A 25,052-nucleotide genomic window follows, 5' to 3' on the forward strand; every position below is an offset into this window, starting at 1 on the left:
GCTATGCATCCTAAAAAAAAGTTCCTAAATTATAAGCAGCAATTCCTTTTCTTTCCTTTGCCATTTTTCAAAAAGACATATCAATAACCAATTTCAACACAAAGAACCCAGAGGCTGAGGCGAGTGACCATGGCAGAGCCATTCAGGCTAAGCCAGACATGCCGCAAAGTGGATTCTGGCTTTTCCCATGATTCATTCTCCGACAAATTTGGGAGCTTGGGTATGTTGGCCATCGATGGCACTGTAATTCTGATACTACACCTGGGCAAAAATATGATGCTCTGTCCACACGTCACCCTCTCTCCTATCCCTAAGTGAGTGCCCTAAGAATGCTAACATCAGGCTGCTGGTCTAATGGAGAGCCCAGGTCACACTCGGCCTCTTCTCACTGCTGTTCACAGACCTGGACCCCTGCTCTCTTCTCCCAACAAGGCCCAACCCAAGGAGCCGTATCTGGCAAAAACAAGTTACAGCGGCAGCGATCAGAGGTTGGGCATTCCCCAGAGCGCACCTAACCACAGGCTGACACGGGAGAGACTCCAGAACAGAAAGGGGCCCTGGAAGTAATTCGCGGCAAAGGGCACAGCAGTGACTTGTTCAAGGTCACATGGCACGACTGGCTACGAAATCCAGTCCTCCAGCATCACTGACTAGCTTGTGAGGAGTCAGTGCACCTTTTCTGAGGTTTTCATTAGTCTGCTGAAAGGTATTCAATCTAAGTTGTTCTAGAGCAGGGAGAGATTGAACTAACCCTTGATGCCTGGAAAGGGTGTTATTTCTTGTGGATACACAGCATTTGGGACAACGAAAGGCTAAGAGTCTCACTAAAACACCACCCTGGTAGGCTCCGCTGTGAGGCCTTCGGGGAGGAAATGTGCTATAATGAGGTCCTTTCAGACCGGATGAGTAAATCTCCCTGTACGTACGAGTCGTATGGAATTCAACATCACATCAGTACTGAGTGGCTGATGTATGTAAATAAAAGCCTTTTAGGGGGATTTGGTGAATGCATGTAAAGCAGCTGGTTTAGGGAACTGGGGCACAGGAGGTGCCAGGTATTCCAGACGAGGTCACATGTCCTCCTTTATGTAGAAGTAGCTCTCCTATTCCCTTAACTTTTAACTCACTTGGTCCAGTGCCTACAATTCCTCCAATCAGATACATAATTTCTTCTCTTCCCTTCCAACCTAACTGTGAAGAGCTGGGCTGAGGGAATGTAAATGTTGATGGAGGGGAGTCAGGAGTGGGGGGTAAGGGGGGGGACAGACAGGTCCATGGGGTACAGCACCCTCTGCCAAAAGGCCACAATGGGTAGGGTGAAAGCAGTGGTGCCTGGCAGGAGAAGTATTAGCAGTCCAAGAGGAGAGTACACAGAAGTGTAGAAGGAAACCAGCAAGTCAAAATGTCTTAGGACAAGTCTTACACCTCCCCGCTTTAGCAAAATCTCCAAACCTTGAAAAAGGCAAATACTAAAATATTCCAGAAAAACATGAACCTGATGTGTCCCCCAAAAATGCCAGTGATTGGGGTCTGAACGAAGTCCGCCTGGCGAGTGACTGAAGTCTTATTTCTGGGGCCCACTTGCTCCCATTCGTCCTCACTTCCTTCACCTGGTTCTTCCTGCTCTTCCTCATTAACTGAGTAGCTTTTGGGTCCATTGGAAATAGGAAATTCTGGAAAACAGACAGTCTGCTTAGGATACTCTTCACAAGAACAGCAAAAACATTAAAATAAAAAAAGTTCTACAGACATCACCTACACAGATTTGTCATTTGTAGTCTTAAGAACAAAATCAGGGTGTGTTCTACATCAAGACTCTATCCAGTGGTTCTCAACCTTCCTAATGCCGCGACCCTATAATACAGCTCCTCATGTTGTGGTGACCCCCAACCATAAAATTATTTTCGTTGCTACTTCATAACTGTAATTTTGCTACTGTTGTGAATCGTAATGTAAATATCTGACATGCAGGATGTATTTTCATTGTTCGCGACCCACAGGTTGAGAACCGCTGCTCTACACCAAGAACAAACACAACAGCCCAGGCAGTGTGCTGAGTGGTTGAGGGTGGACCTATGCACCAGGTGGTCACAGTTCGATTCCCAAACATGGGCATATACCTGGGATGCAGGTTCAATCCCCAGCCCCGGTTGGAGTGCATACAGGAAGCAACTAATCCATGTATCTTTCTGTCTCTCCCCCGACTCCTTCCTCCCACTCTCTCTCTAAAAATCAACGGAAAAAACTATTCTTGGGTGAGAATTAAAAATAAAATAAAATAAATAATTCTTAAGAAAATGTTCTCACACATTTTTGTAGCAAATACATCATAACCTACTATCATTATTTGGTGAGAGAAGTTTCTTTAGGTTCAACATTTCCTCATGAAGTCCATTTAGAATAAAGCCCAAGTATTCCTCGGCATCTTCTTGTCGACCCTGAAAAGGGCAAATGTGACCACATTAATTCCAACTGATTACTATGATCACTATCTAAGACCTGCAGGGAATGTAATTACCTGCATATTCAAACTATGCTTCCTCTTAAATTTTCAACACATTCTCATGTAAAGTATTCCCCCCGAAACATGTGAGTTTTTCTTTGGACAGCTGAGATGGGGGAGGGGAAGATGGAGGAAAGGAGAGACAGATTAAACAGTTATCCTAAGTGATGGAACTAATGGGTGTTTTTTTATTATGCTTTTCTGTATTTATGAAATTTTCTACAATAAATATGGAATCGCCTTTATAAGAAAAGTTATTTAAAAGTTGGTGTTTTGTTAAATGAAATAGAAGAACAAGAACTAGTTGTCCAGGGTCACCTCCCTACACAAGCCCAGGACTCTCATTTACACTGGGAGTCATGAAATTAGCAGCCCCAAATGCCTCCTTTGGACCTGAATGGCAGTGCAGGGCAGGGATTAAGGAGCTGAAGCTAAAGCCGTGCTCTGCCATGTATAAGTTGTGTGACCTTAAGCAATGACTTCATTCTTCTCAAGCATAACAAGGAGAGAATAATCATACTTTCCTCACAGGGCTAAGTAAGTTAATATACGGAAGAACTTACAACAGTACTTGGTGCACAGTACATGATACGTGAGTTGGCTCTGATTATGATTATCACCAACCTCTTTAAATTAATCCAAGCAACTGACTCCATAACAAGCCTAAATCTACTGAACACACCCACCAATCACAGCACTTACACAGAGGGCAAGCCCTGAATAAGCAATAGTTAAGGCACAAAATGGAGTAAAAGGCAACACTCCAGTGGCTACGTTAGAGGAGTCCCAAACCTTTTCAGACAGGCTCGACTTGATGACTGTCAGGAGTCTATAAATATATGTGGGTTCAAAGGCAGCTCCAGGGCGGATATCCCTCACGATTTTATCCCCAAGAGCTGCAATGGAAACAGAACATAGATTTTCATAACAAAAAGGAAGCCTAAAAATGACAAAAAGCAAAATCATCAAAACTCCCTCCCACACCCACCCAATGCTGAAAATAGCGTAGGTATAGTAACATCTATTTTTAAAAATTTTTTCTTCCCAATAAGACTGAATTTATCAAATTCAGTCATCCGACTCCAAGCTCCCAATATGTAATACATCAGAAGAGCTCATTTTACTCACCTTGTCTGGGTTTTGGAGGTACTGGCATATTAGTAAACTCATTCATTAGCCGAACACTAAACATGAGGGGGGAAAATGTTAGAAGTACATTATTTTATAAGAAATGCTCTTATTAAAAAGCCTTGATGGCTAAGTAGAATATTAGTTAGTATGAAGATAGCAAATTTTAGGCAACCAATGCTATAACAGCTAGTGAGTTCTTAAATCTTTTCTATATAAGTTTTTGGTATATTTTAAGTGATGAGCTGGTAAACACTAACATTTATTTCACAGACTCTAAAGAAAACAGATAAACAATGCTCTAATTCCATTTCTGGTTAACTTCCATACAATATCATGAATACTAATTTTTTTTAAATAGCATAGAGCTCATTTGCAGGAAATCAAAAACTTTGCTAAACTATTTGAATTCTAATAATCAGAGGGGAAAAAACTCACTCCCCTTCAATAGATTTTTAAGCACCTTACTTACAAGCTGTCTATCATGGGTGTTGAAGTACAAGGTCTTTGCACTTTTGAATACAGAGGAATGAACTTCATCAGGTGATACATCGGAGGGCAAGCAACCAGTGCCTGCAGGGTCTAAATATTGGCAGTAAGGACGTGTAAAGGAAATGAAACAGACACCAAATTTCCAAAAGGCACATCAAGCACAAGAGCACATAAAACTAAATAAGCCAAGGACACTAAACAACTTAGATGTGTAAACACAAAAGGGAATAAACCAAATCTTCACGGGGTAACGGCCTTTGATACCCACTTAAGGGCTTACTCTGCAATCAGCAGTTTACATACAAGAACTTGGCTCAACCAAGATAAATCAATGAAAACAAAATTTCCATTTGTAAATGGTCACTCTGCCCTAGTATTTGGGACAACTCTACTAAGAATAAAACTTGCCTGATTCTGTCATTACCAGATCAACAAATCTTTCTGGAGCATGAGGAATAACACTGTTTTGAAGCAAGGTAGGCAAACTAAGGAACCACGTTTCTGGATTCAAAATTTAGGGTAGATGCCCCATCGAGGCTGAGGATGAGAAAACTGTAGTAAGTCGGCCTTGGGACAGCATCTAAGAAGGATACAGCATTAATGTAGCACCAGTTTCCTTTGTTGATCAGTCCACGGGGTTGCAATGAAACTGGTTTATGTATTAGGGTTACATTCTCCAGTAACTCTGAAAGAGTAAAGAAGCATATTTAAGAAGTTAATGACATCTAGTGAGGAACACTGAAGTAAATTCTTATGCTCTATCTGGGAGAGTGTTCAAAACCCCTCCAATAACGCACATATCCAAAGAAAAGGCATACAGGATTAAAGTTTCACTCCATTCAACATCATGTACATTACTTAATGATTAAAATTTTTAAAAAGATTTCTCCCAAACACCAACTTTTGTCTTCTTGTGGGAATATAACTAGGAAGCATGAGAACTATTTTAATAAGAAACAAATGTCAGTATTAGAGGATTTTAAAAAGACAGGCTTTTTCTCTTAAAGACGAGTTAGGCCTGCCTTGGTAACAGCGTGGTCTTGGAGACCCTGGTTATAAAGGGGTTTCCGTGCAGAGCCTGAGTCTCCTTCATGTCTGAATGAATCACCAGCAACTACTCCAGCACACAACACATCACAGTGGGTGTTCAATTACTGTTTTGGGGGGACTACCATCTTCTACTAACTGAATTGTATTTTTCATTAGAAGTCGAGTTTAGGGACTGTTTTGTACACGGGAATTCCCTTATTCCATTTAGAAACAAGCTTCTTATCCTCGGATTTCACCCATGGACATCACTCTGCTTCACAGATGGCTGTAAATGCCATCCTTATACAATGCTGTAATGATTTTTAAAATTAAATGCTTTAAATGTTATTTTTTTCAGAAATTTCCTATGAAACTTGTAACAGTGACAGCTACAATTTATGGACATTGTCTACACTTAGCAAGTGCTTTACAATTTACATATGTTAACTGGCTGTACTTAATCCTTATTAATCCAGGAGTACCACCACTATCCCCTTTCACCAATAAGGAAATTGAGGCCCTGAAAGGTTAAGTAGTTGCCTGTGCTCACACAGGAGCAAGGTAACACATCCAGCACCTGAAATGCATAGTCTGTGTCTGGCCAGACCACACAGCCTCCCTTTACTTTTACATTGTGCACTAGGAAAGAAGCACAGGTGACCATACATTTAATGGCAGCATCCCTCCAAGGCACTGCTCAAACAAAAGAAGCCTTTTCTAAAACACAGTTGGACTGGCTGGTCCAGACTTAAGCATTAAATGAAGGAACTAATTTGCAAAATTCTAACGTCAACACACTCCCTCCATCCCTCCTGTGAGAGTAAATGCCCTCTTTCCTCTAACTGAGGAAGCACAGGGAATAATTTTCCCTTTTATAAAAAGGAAAGCATTACAGGCTCAAGAGAACCCAATGGAATCTGTTCAATTAGACTAAGCTTGCAAAACTCTTCTCACCTCTCTTACTACAGGGAACAGTACTGTGCCTTCTATGAGTAATGGATCATATACAGAATTGAACCAGGGGCCTCCATGTGATAACACCCAGCAGAGACAGTAGCCGTCATGTGGCAGACACTGTGCTGTTTTATCTGTATTATTCATAATCATCTTAACCCTATCAAGCAAACAGCAGTATCACTCCCATTTTACAGATGAGAAAACTGAGGTTGAGGGGTCAGGTAATTGGTGTAGGTCACATAACTGAACTGACACATGAACCTGGGTCTACCTGACTCCAGAGGCTGGGCTCTTTCTTCTCAGGAGACAACGGGTTCCACTTTAAAATCTTTTTACTCTAAGGTTTCAGATACTAACTTTTCTCCACGGGTTAAGATCTACTTACAACGGATTTTTACATCTTATCTTAGAGCCATATTATCACAACAGTCGTAATTTCCAATGTGTGCCCAGAATGCAAATTACTTAATATAAACACTACAAAAACCCCTGCATTTTCAAATAAGCATCAATCCCAAATGAACATCCAGCATGACACCTATAAATCTTTGTCATGGTATTTTTCTATCTAGAACCAATTAAGTTTTTACAGAACTGTAAGACTCAAAATCAACTGCCTAACCCGGGACCTCTGTTAAACGACATGCTGCCCTTTGCAGAGCCCTGTCTGGGCACCAACTGCTGGAAGCACAGAGATGGAGAGGTGGAAACGGCTGAGCGGCCCTGCTGCAGGAGAGCTTGCAGCCAGGGAGGAAGGGACATCACAGGGCAGGCGAAGCTGAAAGGGGTCAGTGGAGGAGATGCTCAGCCCACCCCAAGGACTGGATAAACCCTGAGGCAGCCAGGGCTAAGGACAACAAATGGCAGCTGATACCAGAAGCACGCCCCCAGCTGGGGTAATACAGCCTTCTACCCACAGAAGAAATACAACAGGATGAGTAGATGACTTTTTGTTCTGTGCTGTGATGAGATAATGAGTTTACTTTTTAGAGGTGCTGAGAAGAGGTATTCAGATACACCAGTAAATAGTACACTTACAATCACAGACCAGCAAGTACATCTCTATACTTAACATACACACAGGCCCCTGCAGCTTGGGCTGGAAGTGTGCACTCTGACAACACATGCAGCAAGAGAAGCAGCACCATGTCTACGCGACAGGCCAGGAGAGCCCTTAACAGTGATCCAGAAGGACAGGGAATTTGAACTAGTAGTGGGGGCAGAAGCAGGTTTCAGGGTCTCAAGGGCATAGGAGGCGAAGTCTTCTAGGGTGAGGGTTTGGGGTGAAGGTCCAAGAGGTAGGTGGAGAAGGGGCTTGATGACATTAATTCCTGTTCAATGCAGACACTGGGGGAAAATGGAAAGAAAATGGCCAGGGACAGGTATGAAAGATCTAAAACTTCCCTTCCATGTCAACTGTTATAATAGACTCAAAACACAAAATAATCAATATATTTATAGATAATCAAAAGTACTCTAAATTCATATCTTGTTAAACAAAAAAATCATTTATGACAAGGCTAACTCCCCTCTGAAAAAGGAACCAGGTACAAAAACATCAAGAACTGCTCTCAGCTCCACTGAAAAGCCATCTCCTCTTATGTTCTTAACTAAGCCACACACCCAGAATAATCTGCACCCCTGGAGAATGAGACATTCAAACCCTATGGAATTAAGAGAACAGATCCAATTTAGAATTGACTACTAGCTGACTTCTTTCCAACACTCAGCTGGGAAACAGCATGTATTGGTTGGATAGAAATCTTTAGTTTCTAATCAACCCTCCCCTTGAACTGATGCCAACTTCTGCCCATTACTTTTGGTTTGTGTATTTTAAGAAGCAGGCAGGTAAAAAAGCCATTTCACTGTTGATCTTCCACAATATGAAATTCAAGTCTCTTAGCATCACCTAGTGGTTTCTTCAATAACTGCAAGTAACAGAACATTCCAAGTAGACAGCTATATATATAAAAGTCTAAGTGACCATTCGACCAATTGCTATGACGCGCACTGACCACCAGAGGACAGATGCTCCGACCAGTAGGTTAGCTTGCTGCTGGGGTCCAGCCGAATGGGACTGGGCAAGATGGGCCGGGCACTCCCTGGGACCCTCCCGCAGCCCCTCCCCAGCCCCAATTGTGCACCGGTGGGGTCCTTTGGCCCGGCCTGGCCTGGCCTGCACCCTCTCGCAATCCGGGACCCCTTGGGGGATGTCGGAGAGCCAGTTTCAGCCCAATCCACGCAGGCCAGGCCAAGGGACCCCACCAGTGCACGGGCCTCTAGTCTATATAAATATATATAAAAGCCTAAGCGACAGTTCTACTGTTCGCTATAATGTACACTGACCACGAGGGGGCAGACGCTCAACGCACAGGCATGGAAACATGGAACAGACTGATGAATCTCAGAGGAAAGGGAGGTGGGGAGGGGGGGTGGTGGAAAGAGATTAACCAAAAATCTTATATGCATACTAGAGGCCCGGTGCACAGATTCGTGCACCAGTGGGATCCCTCAGCCTGGCCTGTGGGGATTGGGCCGAAACCGGCTCTCCGACATCCCCCGAGGGGTTCCCGATTGTGAGACGGCTCATACCAGGCCAAGGGACACCAACAGTGCACGAATCTGTGCACCAGGCCTCTATTATATATCTATAAAATTAAATAGGCAAAAACTCTGAAACAATGTAGAACCACAGGATTCATTAGTAAATGTACAAAACTAGTTTATTCTTAAGTCTTTAGCATTCTTTAAAAGAGCCTTCTGGTACAATATTCATAAATGTAGATTAACAAGTCTTTACAGACTTAGGAAATAGAAACACTAAACAATCTAGAGTTTCCTTAATGATTAAGCTGTTATTCTAGAAAAATTTTCTCTACTGTGGCAAGTCTTCCATAAGCTAAAATACATAACCATTCTGTTATTACTATCTTCCAAAGATCCTAAACACTACTCTCAAAGTAAGATTGGCTAACAACTGGAAACAGTCTTCCTTGAAGGCATCTAAGTTACACACTGTATCTCCCTAGCAACAGACACTATCAGTGGCTACCTTGTATCAGGGGGGTGTAGCTCCTTCCCTAAATAGGCAGCTCTTTATAGACAACACTTCACACTGCTAAGTACTCATCCGAGTCTTCCCCGTCTTGGGTAACAGGACTTCATGGCCTGTCATTAACCTGATAGTGTCATCCCTATTGGCTACATCAAGTCTCCTCCTCATCTTTTGCAAATGATTCCTTCTCTTTCTGCTAATAAGAGCTGCCACCTGTTCCTTTCCTACCTTATTCTGTAGACAACTCTCAAGGCAAGGCCAACTGTTACTCACTGACCTAGATAGTGAATGGCATACTGTAAGTACATATCAGACCAGGAATGGGGAAACTTTTTCCTGCCAAGGGTCACTTGGATACTTATCACATCATGAATGGGCCATACAAAACTTAAAAATCAGCCTGCTATATTTGGTCAAACATTTAATTAACTCACCCCTAATGCCTTGGCAGGGCCAAGCCAGATTTCACGGGCCTTATATGACCCACGGATTGGACGTTCTCCACCCCTGTATTAGACAGTAGCATGGGATGAATTAACCATCTGGAGACTGAAGTTATTGGTAATGGTAAGTGGCTGCATTCCAACTGGACAGAAATGATCCAGTAAACTTTAAAGGTCATTCTATCACATAGTTCAGAAAGCCCCCAGGAGCACCCCTGGGGAAAACCAGGCAAAGGCAAGGGCAAGGGTCCAGGAAGACAAACCAGACACTTGGGTTCACACCCTGGCTCTGCCACTTCATTCATTTCACACTCTGGAGCTGGATGTTCCTCACCTGTAACAGACTGTACCATTATCAGACATGGGGGAAGCTACTGTGTGATAATGTAACACAAGTACAGAAAACTCCTAGCAGGGTTGTCAGCTCATTACAGACACTACATAATCCTTGTTAGAAAACTAGAGGCCCAGTGCATGACATCTGTGTACTGGGAGCCGGGGGTTGGGGGGGGGGGGGGCGCGGAAACGGGGGGTTCCCTCAGCCTGGCCTGCACCCTCTTGCAGTCCAGGACCTTTGCGGGGAGCAGGCCTAAGTCAGCAGGCAGACATCCCTGGGGCGGGGGGGGGGGGGGGGGGGGTCCTTAGCGCTGCTGCAGAGGCAGGAGGCTCCCACCACCACTGCTGCGCTAGCCAGCCAGAAGCTGGGCTCGCTGCTCCTTAGCACTGCCTCAGAGACGGGAGAGGCTCTCACCACTGTGAGCCTGGCTTCTAGCTGAGCCTCCCGGACCCCCACCCTCGTGGGAGCACAATGACCAACAGGGGCAGCTCCTGCGTTGAGCTAGTGCACGTCATAGTGACCGGTCATTTTGCTGTTCAGTTGATTTGCATATTAGGGTTTTTTTATACAGGATAAAGCACTAATAGAGTGGTTCTCAACCTTCCTAATGCCACGACCCTTGAATACAGTTCCTCATGTTGTGGTGACCCCCAACTATAAAATTATTTTCGTTGCTACTTCATAATTGTAATTTTGCTACTGTTATGAATCGTAATGTAAATATCTGATATGCTATATGTGTTTTCCGATGGTCATGACCCACAGGTTGAGAACCGCTGCACTAATATTAATTTATGGAAAAGTTTTAGTGTACAATTGTCAGTACTCCAAGAAGAAATGTTAGCTTAAATTCCTTAAAATTATGTTCTGCCAACATATAATAATAAAGTTCCATTTCAAAAAGATTGCAATATTGTAAAAAATTACAATTTTCTTACTGACTAGGATTTTCTTTTAAGACCAAATATCCAAATAATTTAAAGGTTCATCTTTGTAACATACTGTACATTCTATCACAATTTGCCCCAAATAATTTCAATAACCCCAAACAGAGACAGACACTAACTTCTGATGAAGTTTGTCGGTGCACTTCTCCTCTTCTCCCTCCTAGTAAAATAGCACAGATGCAAGACCATTCTAATTCCTGTCATCACCCGTCACTATTATTGAATCCTGTTAAAATGAATGAATCGTATTTCTATAATTCAAAAGTCAATTATTCATGACTTGCAGACAAGCCAGTATAAATGCTTTTAATTTTTTCATAACTCATGGCTCTATTTAAGTTCCTTTTCTAACAATATCACCATTTCTTTCACTATTTCATTCCTAGCCTAAAGTCCAATAAGCACTATAATTATAAAAGTAAAAAGTATCAAATCCATGCCCTGACTGGTTTGGCTCAGTGGATAGAGCGTCGACCTGCGGACTGAAGGGTTCCAGGTTCGATTCTGGTCAAAGGCATGTACCTTGGTTGCAGGCATATCCCCAGTAGGGGGTGTGCAGGAGGCAGCTGATTGACGTGTCTCTCTCATCGATGTTTCTAACTCTCTATCCCTCTCTCTTTCTCTGTAAAAAATCAATAAAATATATTTTTTAAAAATCAAATCCAGAAAGGACAGTCATAAAGGAGAGAAGGCAAAGTTATTTCCTGAAACTAAAACTTTAAATCTGACATGTGGTCCCAAGTCAGCACTCTTAGTAAGCTATTTTCCCTTCTTTTTAGGGCAAATAATCACAAGTTTTTTGTAATGCCAAACTTTTCCCTTCTTTTCAATCAGACCCATTCAGAGAGTACCTTTCCTAAATGGCTTCCCCAGCCCACCTTTCCCCCAGCAGTGAGTGGGCCTCCCCAGAACAATGATACTGGAATGGAACAAATGCCAGAAGGACTCCATATCACAGAGATGAGAAATTGAAACTGATGTCTTCACTTCTGTAATAGCTCAAACACTAAATGGCTGGATTAAAGTTCAACTTTGTGAAATCTGGCATACAGAAAAAATGAGTGATTAATACCGTTTCTTGTATTTTACAAGACATATATAGGAGTTTGCATGTTGCAACATACCATTTAAATGAAATTATTTATAAACTCAGTGGCAATTCTAGCACTGTAAAATTTTAAGTCAATATAAGCTATGATTATTCCTGTACACATTTTACACATCAAATTTTGTTTGCCTAAAATCAGGATTTAGAAGTCATACTACCATTTATAATTCATGAAAACGCAAGGTGCAGAACTTTCATTGAGTCTTTCACTCAATAACTGGTGCCATAATTGACATTCTGATATGCAGACTTATTTTTCTGTCATCTTCCTAATCGTCCAGAACATTATCCAAGAGTTCCTCTTTTCCTCATTACATCACTATGGAAGAACATGTGCTATCTTGGTTATCTCATCATGTGGAGGACAACAACGCAACCCAAATGTACCACTGATTACAGATCGGCTTATGTTTTTATTTAGTGGAGGGGCTCTAAGTTTAGTTCTATAACACAAAGACACAGCATAAATATCAGTGAGGACATATATATATATCGAATCAGATGGACTGAACTCTCAACTCACAAGGGTGGATTCCTGCCAACAGGTGCTGTACCTCTTTTTAGCTTAGGGCAGTGGTCAGCAAACCGTGGCTCGCGAGCCACATGCGGCTCTTTGGCCCCTTGAGTGTGGCTCTTCCTAAGCCTTAGGAGTACCCTAATTAAGTTAATAACAATGTACCTACCTATATAGTTTAAGTTTAAAAAAATTAGCTCTCAAAAGAAATTTCAATCGTACTGTTGATATTTGGCTCTGTTGACTAATGAGTTTGCCGACCACTGGCTTAGGGCATGCTGCATTATCGCTACTTTGGAGAATTTGAAGAGAAAATGCAAACTATTTGAGAAATCATTCCTCAAAGGGGAGGGGGTGAATATAAATATGATTTACAAACCACAAAAACAAAGATCAATAAAAGGCTAAATTTTTGTTTATATTTCAATAAAATATGGACACAAATTCATTTTCCTGAGCAGATTCAACCTGTAATAATTTTCTTGCTCTCTCCATTACTGGCATTTCAGTTGAAGTGTTCTTCCCTCCCATCTCCTTGTTAAATAGAGTTTATGTTTAAGAAACAGCCAATGGAACAAAATGCTCACAAATAATCTACACTGTGAAGATGGCCCTGCCACCAAGAAGTGGAAAGCAGAACCAATTAATGTAATGGTTAAACAGTTTATGAATAATCAAGAGCTGGTTGTATTCCACTTTAAAAATCCTTATATATGATCTGTATTCTTTACAGTTCACTTGTCATCTCACTTGTGATTATACAAAAGTTAGTTGAACAGAGACTTAATGACAGGGCTGATGATCCAGAAATGTGAACATCCAAAATAAATGAACCTGAGATAAAAAAAAAAAATTGGCTGTGGATATTGATATTATCCTAAGAATTCAAAAAACAGTTGACAATGTCTGAACTGTTCTCTTCTCCCTCTTTCCTAAAAGCTACTAAGTATAATGATAAACATAAAAATTACTCTCTCAGTAGAACCAGCTAGATGCTAATGTAGAGCAAATGCTATGATAACCAAAATTAACAGATATTTTAATGGAGCCAGAATTTCAATCAAATGCTGCTTAAAATAAGTGGGTCTACACTTAAAGGCATGCCCATTTAAGGACAATTTGTGATAGTGAATCTAACATGGCAAATTGAATGCATTTTTTATCACTTTTATAAAGTAAATCTGTAAGGAGGAGACTATGACAAAGGGAAAAATATTCCAAATAATACCATTTTACCTAAGCTCTATATAATTCCAAGTGTTATTTAATGTGACTACTACCACTGCATTATCTTACAGAAAGTAATACTGAGAACTGTCAGCAAACCACGTTCTGTATTTCTAAGGCTCAATAAACAGGCTCAAAAGAATAAAGTATTTTAAAAGGAACTAAACTTTTGCTCAGATAATTAACTCATCTTTGTAACTGGCCTAATCAAAATAGGATTAAGAAAATAAATGAGGGGAAGTCCTTCGAGACTTGCCCGCCTGGTCCCCCAATATTGCAAAATTATCTCGTGTCTTTTTCTCTCATTTGTTGTGCGGCTCCTCTTTAAGATTCCGAACCCTACTCCACGCAGAATGTGGAGGGAGTGTTATTCGACATCTGGCGCCCGACGGGTAATGTGAAAGTGCAGGCTTCGCTGGAGGGAAAAAAGGAAATTTTCACCGAAAAGGTGTGGAAAACTCACCGAAAAAAGGTGAGGGGAATTTTACCGCATGCAATGCCCAGGATCAACTACGGAAGCCCGGGTCTAGGGTTCCAATTGTCTACAGCTGTTATCTGAGCTCTCTGTTCAAGCTGAGATCATGAAAAGCTGGAACCATGGATCTGTCTCTTGCCCAATGGCTTAAGCTGGGCCCTCTCTGGAGAAGAAACCTGGGTTCCCTATGATCAATGCCGGGGCCCCGCCAGCAGGCGAGGGGATTCAAAGGCAGTTGCTGGGCATGGAGGTCAGAGGGACATAGGCCACCAAGGAGACAGAACTGAACCTCACATCACCCTATTTGGCCCAGAGATGGCTGGTAGTCAACGACGGAGAACAGCTACAAGACCATGTGGATTCCTGTAACAACGGATCCCAGAAAGCCAGCCACAAAGACAGAAGAGACAGTTCAGGGATGGAGATGGTGAAGACGCCTTGCCATGCTAGCAGTCAGCAGCTGTGCTTTGCTGCAGGGTGTCCAGGACCAGACCAGAAAGGACCGGACCTGCATTTTCCACCATCCAGAACCAACATTTCATTGCTGGCATGTACACATGAACTGTCGGACATTGAAACTTGGACTCAGAACTGTTGGACATTGAAATTGGGACTTGTTCATATATTTCTAGTTTACAGATACTTGATTTTTTAAAGAAAAAATAAGGGGGAGATGCCGGAGTCCATTCATTGTCTTCACTAGCTGAGTTTAGACAGAGACCCCCAAAAGCTAGTAACCTTTGAAGTCCTAGCAAAGGTCAGAACTGTGCACCAGAACCCAGTTAATCTAGGAACCACCCAGTTAATTTAGGTAATAATAGTTGAAGCATCATCCCCACCTTAGTTAACTTAATTCCTTACTTATGTAGATCCTTGTTGATTATTGTTGATCAGATACTCTGCCTATTCCTGGAAATCATCTATTGATGAGCTAATCAGATACTTTGTCTATTCCTGGAAATTGTCTGCCGATCTTTGTCATTGAAACCTCCTTACGCTAAGGGCTACTCCAGATCAATAAAAGATTGGAGCAGCCTGAGCATGGGTGGAAGTCCTTCGGGACTTGCCCGCCTGGTCCCCCAATATTGCAAAATTAAAAAAAAAAAAGAAAGAAAATAAATGAGGGGGAGACACACCACATTAATTCAAAAATAATTACTTGGATTGTAGCAATGCTCTCCCCTAATACAAGTAGCTAAGAGCTCCTACATTCACAGTATTTTACAAAGCAGGTTAACATTAGATTTAGCAGGTTAAGTAGACTTTAACACACGTAGAACAAAGCAAACTATGTATCAAACCACATTTAAAGTTTTATGACTATAATGTTTTAAAACATTTGAAATGAAGCTTTTCTTTCTTATTGTAATTAAAGATTGAGAAAATTCCCCAGGAATGAGAGGTTTTCCTTTGTGAAGTAATTTTTAGGAACAAAAGTATAACTACAATGACTTCAAGACTTTCAACTTAGAATACACATTTTTAAAAGCATCCCACCATGCATTTATCATTATAGGTTAAAATAGCTTTTAACTTAATCTATACAAACTTATACTGCCTTATCCTGTTAACAGCATTGCCTTGCAATGAATACATTCTAAAAGTTATAATAAAAAGAGAAATCACCTGGCTTTTAAAAATAGATATAAAGTCCAAAATGATGACTGGCCTATCAATTATCTCCTCTTTTTAAGGGAACTGCAGACACCAAGAGTATTCAAAATAATGTATTTTGTATAAGGAATAAAATGCTCACTTAAAAAAAAAGTATTGCTTGCTGTCATCTTACTGCCATCGAAAGGATGTTTTATATTTGATAGAATTGTGACCATTCATAAAAGGGTATACATTTTAGAGCTTGCTACTGCATTCCTTCTCATTCCTGGTAATGCTGTCAGGTGCTCCAAAATGTTAAATCAGAAGATATCACAGGAAGCCTCAATAAGACAGCTTATTTTAACTCGGCTAATAGGGTAAGAACTCATTAGAATAGGCTACTAAACATGGTATGATGAAACCTGATGAAATAGCTCTGGCTTTCTAGATACATATAAACATGCATGCTCCTCTGTATTTATGACTTCCTACTTTAACTTAAAAAGTTGCAAATTATGCTGCTTTACATTTTTATTGTGAATTGGTTCTACTTTTGAGCCTTAGCACTTCAAAATAAAACCTTAACTTTGAGTCAAACTGTTAGGTTTTTTTTGTGTGTCAAGAGCTAACTTCAATGTGTTAAAACAAAGTAAAATCCATTAACTCAATCCAAAACAGGCACTAAAAAGAAAAACTCCAAATGCTTTCTTATATCTTAAAAAATATAGAAACAATGCAAAGTGAGTCCAAATCAGGAATTATACCAAAGGTGTACAATAGGTGTAACAGATAGGACAAGTCACAATGGAGCAGAAGTACTTGATCAAAGGACAAGAAATGGAAATGTCATTTGACAATAGAAAAGGACTGGTAACAGAGATTTTTTCAAATAACATAAAGCTATGACAACCCCCTCTCGTTTTGGTTATATATTATTTTGCTTTTAGATAACATGTAAGGCACAGGCATTCTTCAAAAACTATTAACAAATAGGTAATCTACTATTGCTCTGGGTAACAATCTATCACCACAGTTTATAAGCCCAGACCGTCTCAAACTTCTCACTCAACAGGCGGTAAGATCTGCTCCCCTCTTCACTTTCGACCTGTATCTTTTGAACTATACCTGCAATCTTTATGGCTACAGGATCCTCTGAAACTGGAACAAGCCCTTCCTTGATTTCAGCCTGCTTTTCAGAGACCAGGGGAGATGTGGCAGGAAGGGAATACTTAGTTTCCACAGAAGCCACAGGCGAGGAGGAAGAGGACTTAGAATCATGGAAAAGACTGGCCCATGACTTAGGCTGACTGACAGGAGTGGTGCCTGCCACAGAGGCCAGGGTCTCGGTGGGAGGGGAAGTGCTCTCGGCCTTAGCTGGGTCCGAGTCCATGCTTTCGACAGTGTGCAACTCCATCCCATTGGCAGCTGAGCCCTCACCCAAGGATTCAAGTATTTGTCCATTAGTAACGCCAAGGTTTTCAGTAGTATCAGTCCCAACATAAGGGTGAGCCACAGCTGTCCTCAACAGGCTGTCCCTGTCAGCCTCTGCAGGAAGACAGGACTGTTCAAAGTTAGGCCCCTGGCAGCCCTCAGGTGGCCCTGCAGTCCTAGCATTGCTGTCCAGGGCTCTAGGGAAAGAACCTCCAGGCACAGTGCCACTGACGAAGTCTGTGGAGTCCTGAGGGCTGCTACAAGTCCTGGGTGTTCCCAACAAAGGCATATCGCCCATCAACTCTACATCCTCTGTGCATATGTGGTTCAGGATTGTTAGACTGGCATGGCCATTGACCATGGGGGAAATATTGCCCTCGCTGCCATCTTTCAAGTAACTATAATATCCAGGTGGACGTTTTTTCTTCTTTTTACGCTCCCTTTGTCCAAGACCACCCGAGGTTCCATCGTTTTCCAAAACTTCCGCTTCTGCGTTGGAACTGCCATCCAGATCAAGGGCAGAGCCTGGGTATTGGCAGTCAATGGAGCTGTAGTTGGCTTCTTTATCTATGTCATCAGGGGTCTTTTTGGAAGTTGTGCAACTAAGAATAAATTCAGGAGCCTGAGGGTTCAATGTGCTTGAAATACTGTAGTTGGGAGTTCGCTGCAAAGTGTCATTGGATTCAATTACTTCATTAACACCAAACTCAATTCTCTGATACTCTTGTCCTATTTAGAAAGAAAACAGTCAGTAAACATCCTATTAGTTAAGAATACAGCTATACAAACTATAAAAATATCAATTATTTTCTCTTTAAAAACTGAAACACTAAAGTCTTCTTCTAATGAACAAAGTTGACATTTTATTTCTCTGCTGAATAAATAATTTGCTAAAGTAATAACTATAAGATTATATTTAAGTTAGGGATATAAAAAACAGCTTGAATTTATCTTCTACTCTCAGGGTAGCTAATGGAGACTTCCAAAAGGTAGAAATTAAAATTATAATATAAAGCAAATAAGATTTCGCCTGTCTAAAAACACCCCTCAATGAAATCTGACTCAACTAGCTTTCATTATGCCGAGAGTAAGGTATAAGCTTTTTAGACAATAAAAAGAAAATCACGCCGAGCCAGAGTTGCTCAGTTGGCTCAGCATCATCCTGGGCACCAAAAGGTCGTCAGCTCGATTCCCGTTCAGGGAACATACCTGAGTTGCAGGTTCAATCCCCAGGGAAGGCAACTGATCAATGTTTCTCTTTCACATCGATACCCTTCCCCCTTCCCCTCCGGGCATGTCCTCAGGTGAGAATTTAAAAAAACAAGTAAATAAAAGGAAATTACAACGACAAACTTAGAGACTTAAAATCATTGCTATATATATGGCTTCTCTAGTTAGTGTAAGTTGATAATTCAAAAAGCATAAACTATACCAAGAATTCATCCTCTACATAAAGGTATATTTCCAAAGCACTTTTTAAAATTATCCATCTCCTGATCTCCCCCACTGATAATCTTAATTGAAGTCTGAAAATAGACTTGCATGAATGCACATTATTTGTCCACTAAATAAATTCACATTGGATTAAGTCCATGAGTGGTGAGGGTAGCTCCAAAATTACCAAAAGATAAAAATCAGGCCATGAACTTTTAAAAATCTCTTTGGAGCCTTTCAATACTTCTTCCCAGCTAACATCCTAGATATTCCATCCATTCTAAGATGTGCGTTTTTTCATAGTTCTTATCTCTGAAATTAGGTTTAGAATCAATTGTGTCTTTTAACAGACACCAAGCATCAATGTAAGCTTATAACTGATAAAATAAAGTTATAAATAAATTTTGCAGTTAAGAAAAGAGCCCATGCCCTATAATTCATTTTTAGTGTATAACTGAAAATTTCTCCAAGTCTAGCGTAATAGGCCAACTTTTTTCAAGGCATTTATTTCAAGGGAAAAAAAATTATAAAGAATTATGTTCCATTACAGAGTACTAAATATATTGGAAGTCTTTTTATAGAAGGCTTAAAAACAGTCCCAGAGAGAAGCCAGTTGTGTGCAAGTAAGTGTGGGGCAGGGCCTAGTCTGCTAATTCTTCATTTGTTTTAACAAAACACCCCTTCCTTGGGGTTGGGATGGGGGGCTGAGCGGGGAGGGGGAGGCTGCACAACAACAAAAAGTTCCTGAAAGATGAACTTACACTAACCGTAAGTTTACATATAAAGCCACCAATGAGAGAGAGAGAGAGAGAGAGAGAGAGAGAGAGAGAGAGAGAGAAAGGAACATTGATCAGTTGCCCACTGTACATGCTCTGGCTGTGGATGGAACCCACAACCTAGGTATGTGCCCTGACTGGGAACCAAGCCCACAGCCACAACCTTTGAGTATACAGGACGATGCTCCAGCCGAGCCCCCTGACCAGGGCAACAGTTCCTTTTCTTACCCAGGAATTCACGGCATGGACACACATGTACACTGCACTGCAAGGCAGAGAGGTTAGCACAAAGCCCTGTCAAACTGAAAGACTGGTAGAAGTCCTGCAAACTAATTCTCTGAACAACCCTGTCAATATAATGGGTACATGGGAACTCAATGCTCAGGTCAGACATGCTGTGGGTTTGTTGGGAGAAGGAAACCCAGCTCAAAGAAAACAATTACATCTTCACATGGTGTTTCTCCAAGTCTGCTCACTGCAGCACTCGCAGTGAAGCCTCCAATCTCTAGCCTATGCCATTGCAAAGATGGTGGGGGCACTAAATGAACTAGAGAGAAAGGTTTAATACAAAAGGAAAATAATGAAACAGCCCTAACCGGTTTGGCTCAGCGGACAGAGCATCGGCCTGCGGACTCAAGGGTCCCAGGTTCGGTTCCGGTCAAGGGCATGTACCTCGGTTGTGGGCACATCCCCAGTGGGGAATGTGCAAGAGGCAGCTGGTCAATGTTTCTCTCTCATCGATGTTTCTAACTCTCTATCCCTCTCCCTTCCTCTCTGTAAATAAAAATATATATTTAAAAATAAGAAAAGAATGAAACAATTTAAAGCACTAAGTAAACATCTGCAGCATGCTCACTATGTGCAAAGTACATAAACACAGAGAAATCCAACTGACACAGATAAAAACACTGCTGCAGAAGCTGGGCAGCAAGGCAAGGAAGGGCCTTTGGGTCCCTCTAGCTTCATTTATTTTATTCTCAACCTAAGCCATCATTAGAACTGCTCTTTCCCTTAAGGTTTCCTGTAACATTGTTTCTTATAAAATTGCTGATAATTTTAGATATAAACACTTTCTGGTTTTACTATAAAGAGTTTAGGTAGGCTTTTCAATGTTTACATTTAAACCTAAATTATAATTAAAACCCCTTTCACAGGTCTGATCATGTTAACAAAACAGGGAACCAAAGAAAAGGCCTAGCTTTCAGCTTCTCCAAAGCCAGCCATGGCCTTTGACGTGAACCAAACTCAAAAATGGTCTAGACAAATTTGAACTGTGCGGTGGTAGCCTGCAATACGGGCCCTGCTGTTATTTGAACACCAGGCACTTAATACAAAATCGCTGCATCTCAGCAAGCACCATCTTCAGAAAGAAGCTCATTGTCTATGACAGAAATCAAAAACAAGTAACAAGTCAGAAGGTAAAGGGGCTACCTAAATTCCCAAGAACATTCGGGACAAACAGGGTCATAAATGTAAAACTGCGGGAACAGATTCAAACTGCCACTGAGCCATGCCAAGAGCACATGCTCAGAGATTTGCCAGCTCGGGGCCCAGCAGCCTCTGCACCCAGACTGAAAGAACTCTGACAAAAAGCAATGGCTATGATGAATTGATAATGGAAAAAAAGAACTGAACAACTACTTCCTTAACTAGTGAATGTCTGACACAATGAAGCATAGAATAAACTTAAATACACTAGTCAAAGTGGTTCAGTGATTAAATCTACTACAGTTTACAGCCAAAACATCAAGCTATAAGGGCATGTTTATTCAAAAAGCATGAACAGCCCTGGCTGGTTTGGTTCAGTGCACAGAGTGTGGCCTGGGGACTAAAAGGTCCCGGGTTCGATTCCGGTCAAGCGCACATGCCTGGGTTGTGGGCTCGATCCTCAGTTGGGGGCATGCAGGAGGCAACCAATCAATGATTCTCTCTCATCATTGATGTTTCTATCTCTCTCTCCCTCTCCTTTCCTCTCTGAAATCAATTTAAAAAATTTGTTTTTTTTTTAAAAAAAGCATGAACAAAGAGGAAAACACTGTTTCCAGGTGACCTGCCCCCCCAGCACATATGGCCAGAATCGACATCAGGGAAATAAAGAACAAGCTTACCATCAGGTAGTTCATCTGCAGCCTGTGTGCCACACAGAACTGATCCATTGTATGGAGGAAGCTGCATGGGGAATCAGAAAAATTTTAATTCAACAAAATGTTAAAACCCAACACATGCTACTTCATTAAAGGACTTCATTAAAACTCTTTATCCATGTAACTTTTCATGACATTTTTACCAAATACACATGGAAAGACAGTAAAAGTGAATCATCTTCATTTAAGAAAAAGATATCATAGAAATACTTTAAAATATGTTATTAAATAGATCCAAAAATGAAGCAAAAAAACCAAAACTACAATTGACAAGTAAATCAGTTTCAATAAAATGTTTATGCGATATCCTTTGTTTCACAGGATGCTGATGACTGCCCATAAACACAAAGCCACCTATCTTTGTCCACTGGTAAAGATGACTTAGTGACCGTCAGCACTTTGTGTTCACTATCACTACATGTCAGCACACCCAGGCCTGTTGGTAGGGGATAGAGAAAGCCCCCCTGGGAAAGAACAGCCTGGGAACTGTGGCTTCCTTTTTAATATAATGCTTTAAATGACCAAATTAATAGCTAGAAATCACATTCCTTGTTTGGAAAAGATCAAGCAAAATGGCAAGTGTCTACAGAAAGGTATTATAAATACATCAAATTTTTCTTCTTCCCAGCTATTCCATAATATCTAAGAGCTGAAAATGTTTCAAATGTGTATGCTTGAGATAAGAAAGTTAGATGGGAAGGGAAGTAGAAAAATAATTATTACCTGAAGGCAGAACAAAATAACAAATAACACAATGCTTCTCAAACTCTGCTTGCTGCAGCACTGCCAATACAATGGCCCCCGCCTGCGTGGGGTCCCAGAGCCTGCAACACTCAGGGGCGCTCAGGTGGATCCCCATGCCCACTACTGCTGAGAACTACTGCTTAAGTGGCTTCCTCAACCGATTTCTCCAAATAACTCTTAGGAAGTCAAGTCAATAAGAGATAAAAGCTTATCGCTCCAAGTAACTGAGTAAGTTCTCTCCCCAGAGAATTAATGACAAATAAGAAGCTGAGAAAATGTGGAGTTATTCAAAAGCAAATGATGGCTTTCAGGATTTAAGAGCTGCACATATTTCCACCATGCGGGGGCACCCCAGTAATCTTCACACTGACACAAAAGGAGAAAGCATTCTGTACCCAGAGATGTGCTACACCGGCTTTGCACCTGAAGTGCAAAGACCATTCCTTCCACACACCATTCAAACACTCGCACCAAGTGCTCTAGCATTTACCGCTGGCGCGAACATAAGGAGCAGAAAGGTGCATTTGAAGAAGCCACAAATGGGAGTCATGTTCCTCTGCAGCCACAAAAGAAGTTTAGCAGAATCCCAGACACAGAATGCCTTCCCTTTTTCTATCAACAACACTGGGGTGCCCCCTGGTGATAGAAATCGATACAATTTTAAGTCACTAGAAGTTGTGTGTGTGTTTTTTAATGCCCCTGTATTTCAAAATCTAGTTAAGTGGTAGAAGCAGAATTTGAAAAGATATCACCCAGCAGACTCCAGGGCAATACTGCCATTTTCTGTTAGTGTGTTTAAAACACTTACTTTGATATACTAATCTGGTTAAGAATGTAATTATGGGAGTTACTGAATGCTGGAATGAGTTCCGACCCAGAAAAATGTGTGGTCTTTTTTTACACTAGAGCAGTGGTTCTCAACCTTCCTAATGCCTCGATCCTTTAATACAGTTCCTCATGTTGTCGTGACCCCCCCAACCATAAAATTATTTTCGTTGCTACTTCATAACTGTAATTTTGCTACTGTTATGAATCCTAATGTAAATATCTGATATGCAGGATGGATTTTCATTGTTACAAATTGAACATAATTAAAGCATAGTGATTAATCACAAAAACAATATGTAATTATATATGTGTTTTCCGATGGTCTTAGGAGACCCCTGTGAAAGGGTTGTTCAACCCCCAAAGGGGTCGCGACCCACAGGTTGAGAACCGCTGCACATAGGACCTTTAATTTCAACGAAACCTCCTCCACTCATAAGAAGTCCTTCAGTCTTTGGTAATTGGGTATAATAAATATACAGCAGAATAGCCCTGGCCAGTTTGGCTCAGTGGATAGAGCATTGGCCTGCAGACTGAAGGGTCCCAAATTCGATTCTGGTCAAGGGCACATGCCCAGGTTCTGGGCTCAATCTCCAGTGGGGGGGTGTGCAGGAGGCAGCCAATCAATGATTCTCTCTCATCATTGATGTTTCTATCTCTCTCTCCTTCTCTGAAATAAAAACATATTTTTAAAAAATACACAGCAGAATAAACTGTAATAATTGTTTGCTTAAAGTTCCCTCTTTAAACAGCTATTTATAAGAAGCAAAATATAAAAACCAAAGCAAAAACATAAAATCTTACACACAAAAGTACACTGAGCAATGTAAAAACCAAGTCTAGTTATATTAGATACAGTCAAATCACCTTAGTCTGTAAAAGTGCTATCAGTCTTGTGAAGACAGGACTTGGGACCTTTGATAAGGTAATGTTTTAAAATCTTTTTGGTGCTGCCACCATTTGTTCTGCTGCCTAAAAGACCCTCACAAACCCTAACTCTCTCCTATGAAATATTAAGACACCAAACCACGGAGAATAATTGACCTGATTCTAACATCCCACTCCCACACATGTACATGTGCTGTGCACCTATAGCCTACCTAACGCTATCACGGGCTCGTTATCAGTAGCTGGTTGAAGTCTATGTGTTGTCTCTAATGATGAGAGTCTGGGAAGTTTCAAGAATTAGCATTCTCTCCCTATTTTGTACACCAATAACATGATTATGACTGGGGTTTATAATATAGTCATTCATAAGCTGACTGTACTTTTATTTTTAAATAACCCTGGCTTCTAAACTAGAACACAGCTTTAGAAAAGGTATTTTCACCAATGGACATGGACAATAGGGGGCTGGGAGCATGAGTGTGCGGCGGGGGTGGGGGTGGGGGGGGGGGAGATTGGGGGTTAATGGGGGGATGAGGACACATTTGTAATACCTTAATAAAAAATAAAATAAAATCTATAATACTAAGAAGATGATGTTAAAAAAATTAAAAAAATAAAAATTTTATATAGGCATGCCTCATTTTATTGCACTTCATTTTACAAATACTCTTCGCAGATATTGTGAAGAAAGCACATCAACATTGAGGCAAGACCCTCCACCAGCAAAATGATTATTACCCACTGAAGTCTCAGGTAATGGTTAGTGGTTTTTAACAGTAAAGTATTTTTAATTAAGGTATATACTTTGTTTTTTTTTTTAGACAATACCACTGCACATTTAACATACTACTGTAAGCTTTTATATGCACTGGGAAACCCAAAATTCGTGTGACTCGTTTTTTACTACAATATTCACTTTGTTGCAGTGAACTGAAAGGGAACCTGCAATATCTCCAGGGTATATGGCTTTAAGATCACTCAGCTAAATTTGTTTCTTCT

The 25,052-nt window shown here is 41.0% G+C and overlaps 1 protein-coding gene across 1 annotated transcript in view; it reads right to left on the reverse strand.

The window, feature by feature from the left end:
- Positions 1-25,052, reverse strand: part of USP10 (ubiquitin specific peptidase 10) — a 73,902-nt gene that overhangs the window by 9,777 nt on the left and 39,073 nt on the right. Inside the window, exons 3-10 of the mRNA XM_070397917.1 lie at positions 21,561-21,621; positions 16,937-17,971; positions 4,717-4,808; positions 4,104-4,213; positions 3,632-3,687; positions 3,296-3,399; positions 2,339-2,438; positions 1,496-1,673 (exon numbers count right to left, since the gene is read on the reverse strand). Coding sequence (XP_070254018.1) covers positions 1,496-1,673; positions 2,339-2,438; positions 3,296-3,399; positions 3,632-3,687; positions 4,104-4,213; positions 4,717-4,808; positions 16,937-17,971; positions 21,561-21,621 — 1,736 coding nt within the window. The remainder of the gene's footprint in view (positions 1-1,495; positions 1,674-2,338; positions 2,439-3,295; positions 3,400-3,631; positions 3,688-4,103; positions 4,214-4,716; positions 4,809-16,936; positions 17,972-21,560; positions 21,622-25,052) is intronic.

The sequence above is a fragment of the Myotis yumanensis genome, unplaced genomic scaffold, assembly GCF_028538775.1.
Source record: "Myotis yumanensis isolate MYYU_CA2020_CCGP unplaced genomic scaffold, mMyoYum1.0.hap1 SCAF_18, whole genome shotgun sequence".
Taxonomy (NCBI): Eukaryota; Metazoa; Chordata; class Mammalia; order Chiroptera; family Vespertilionidae; genus Myotis; species Myotis yumanensis.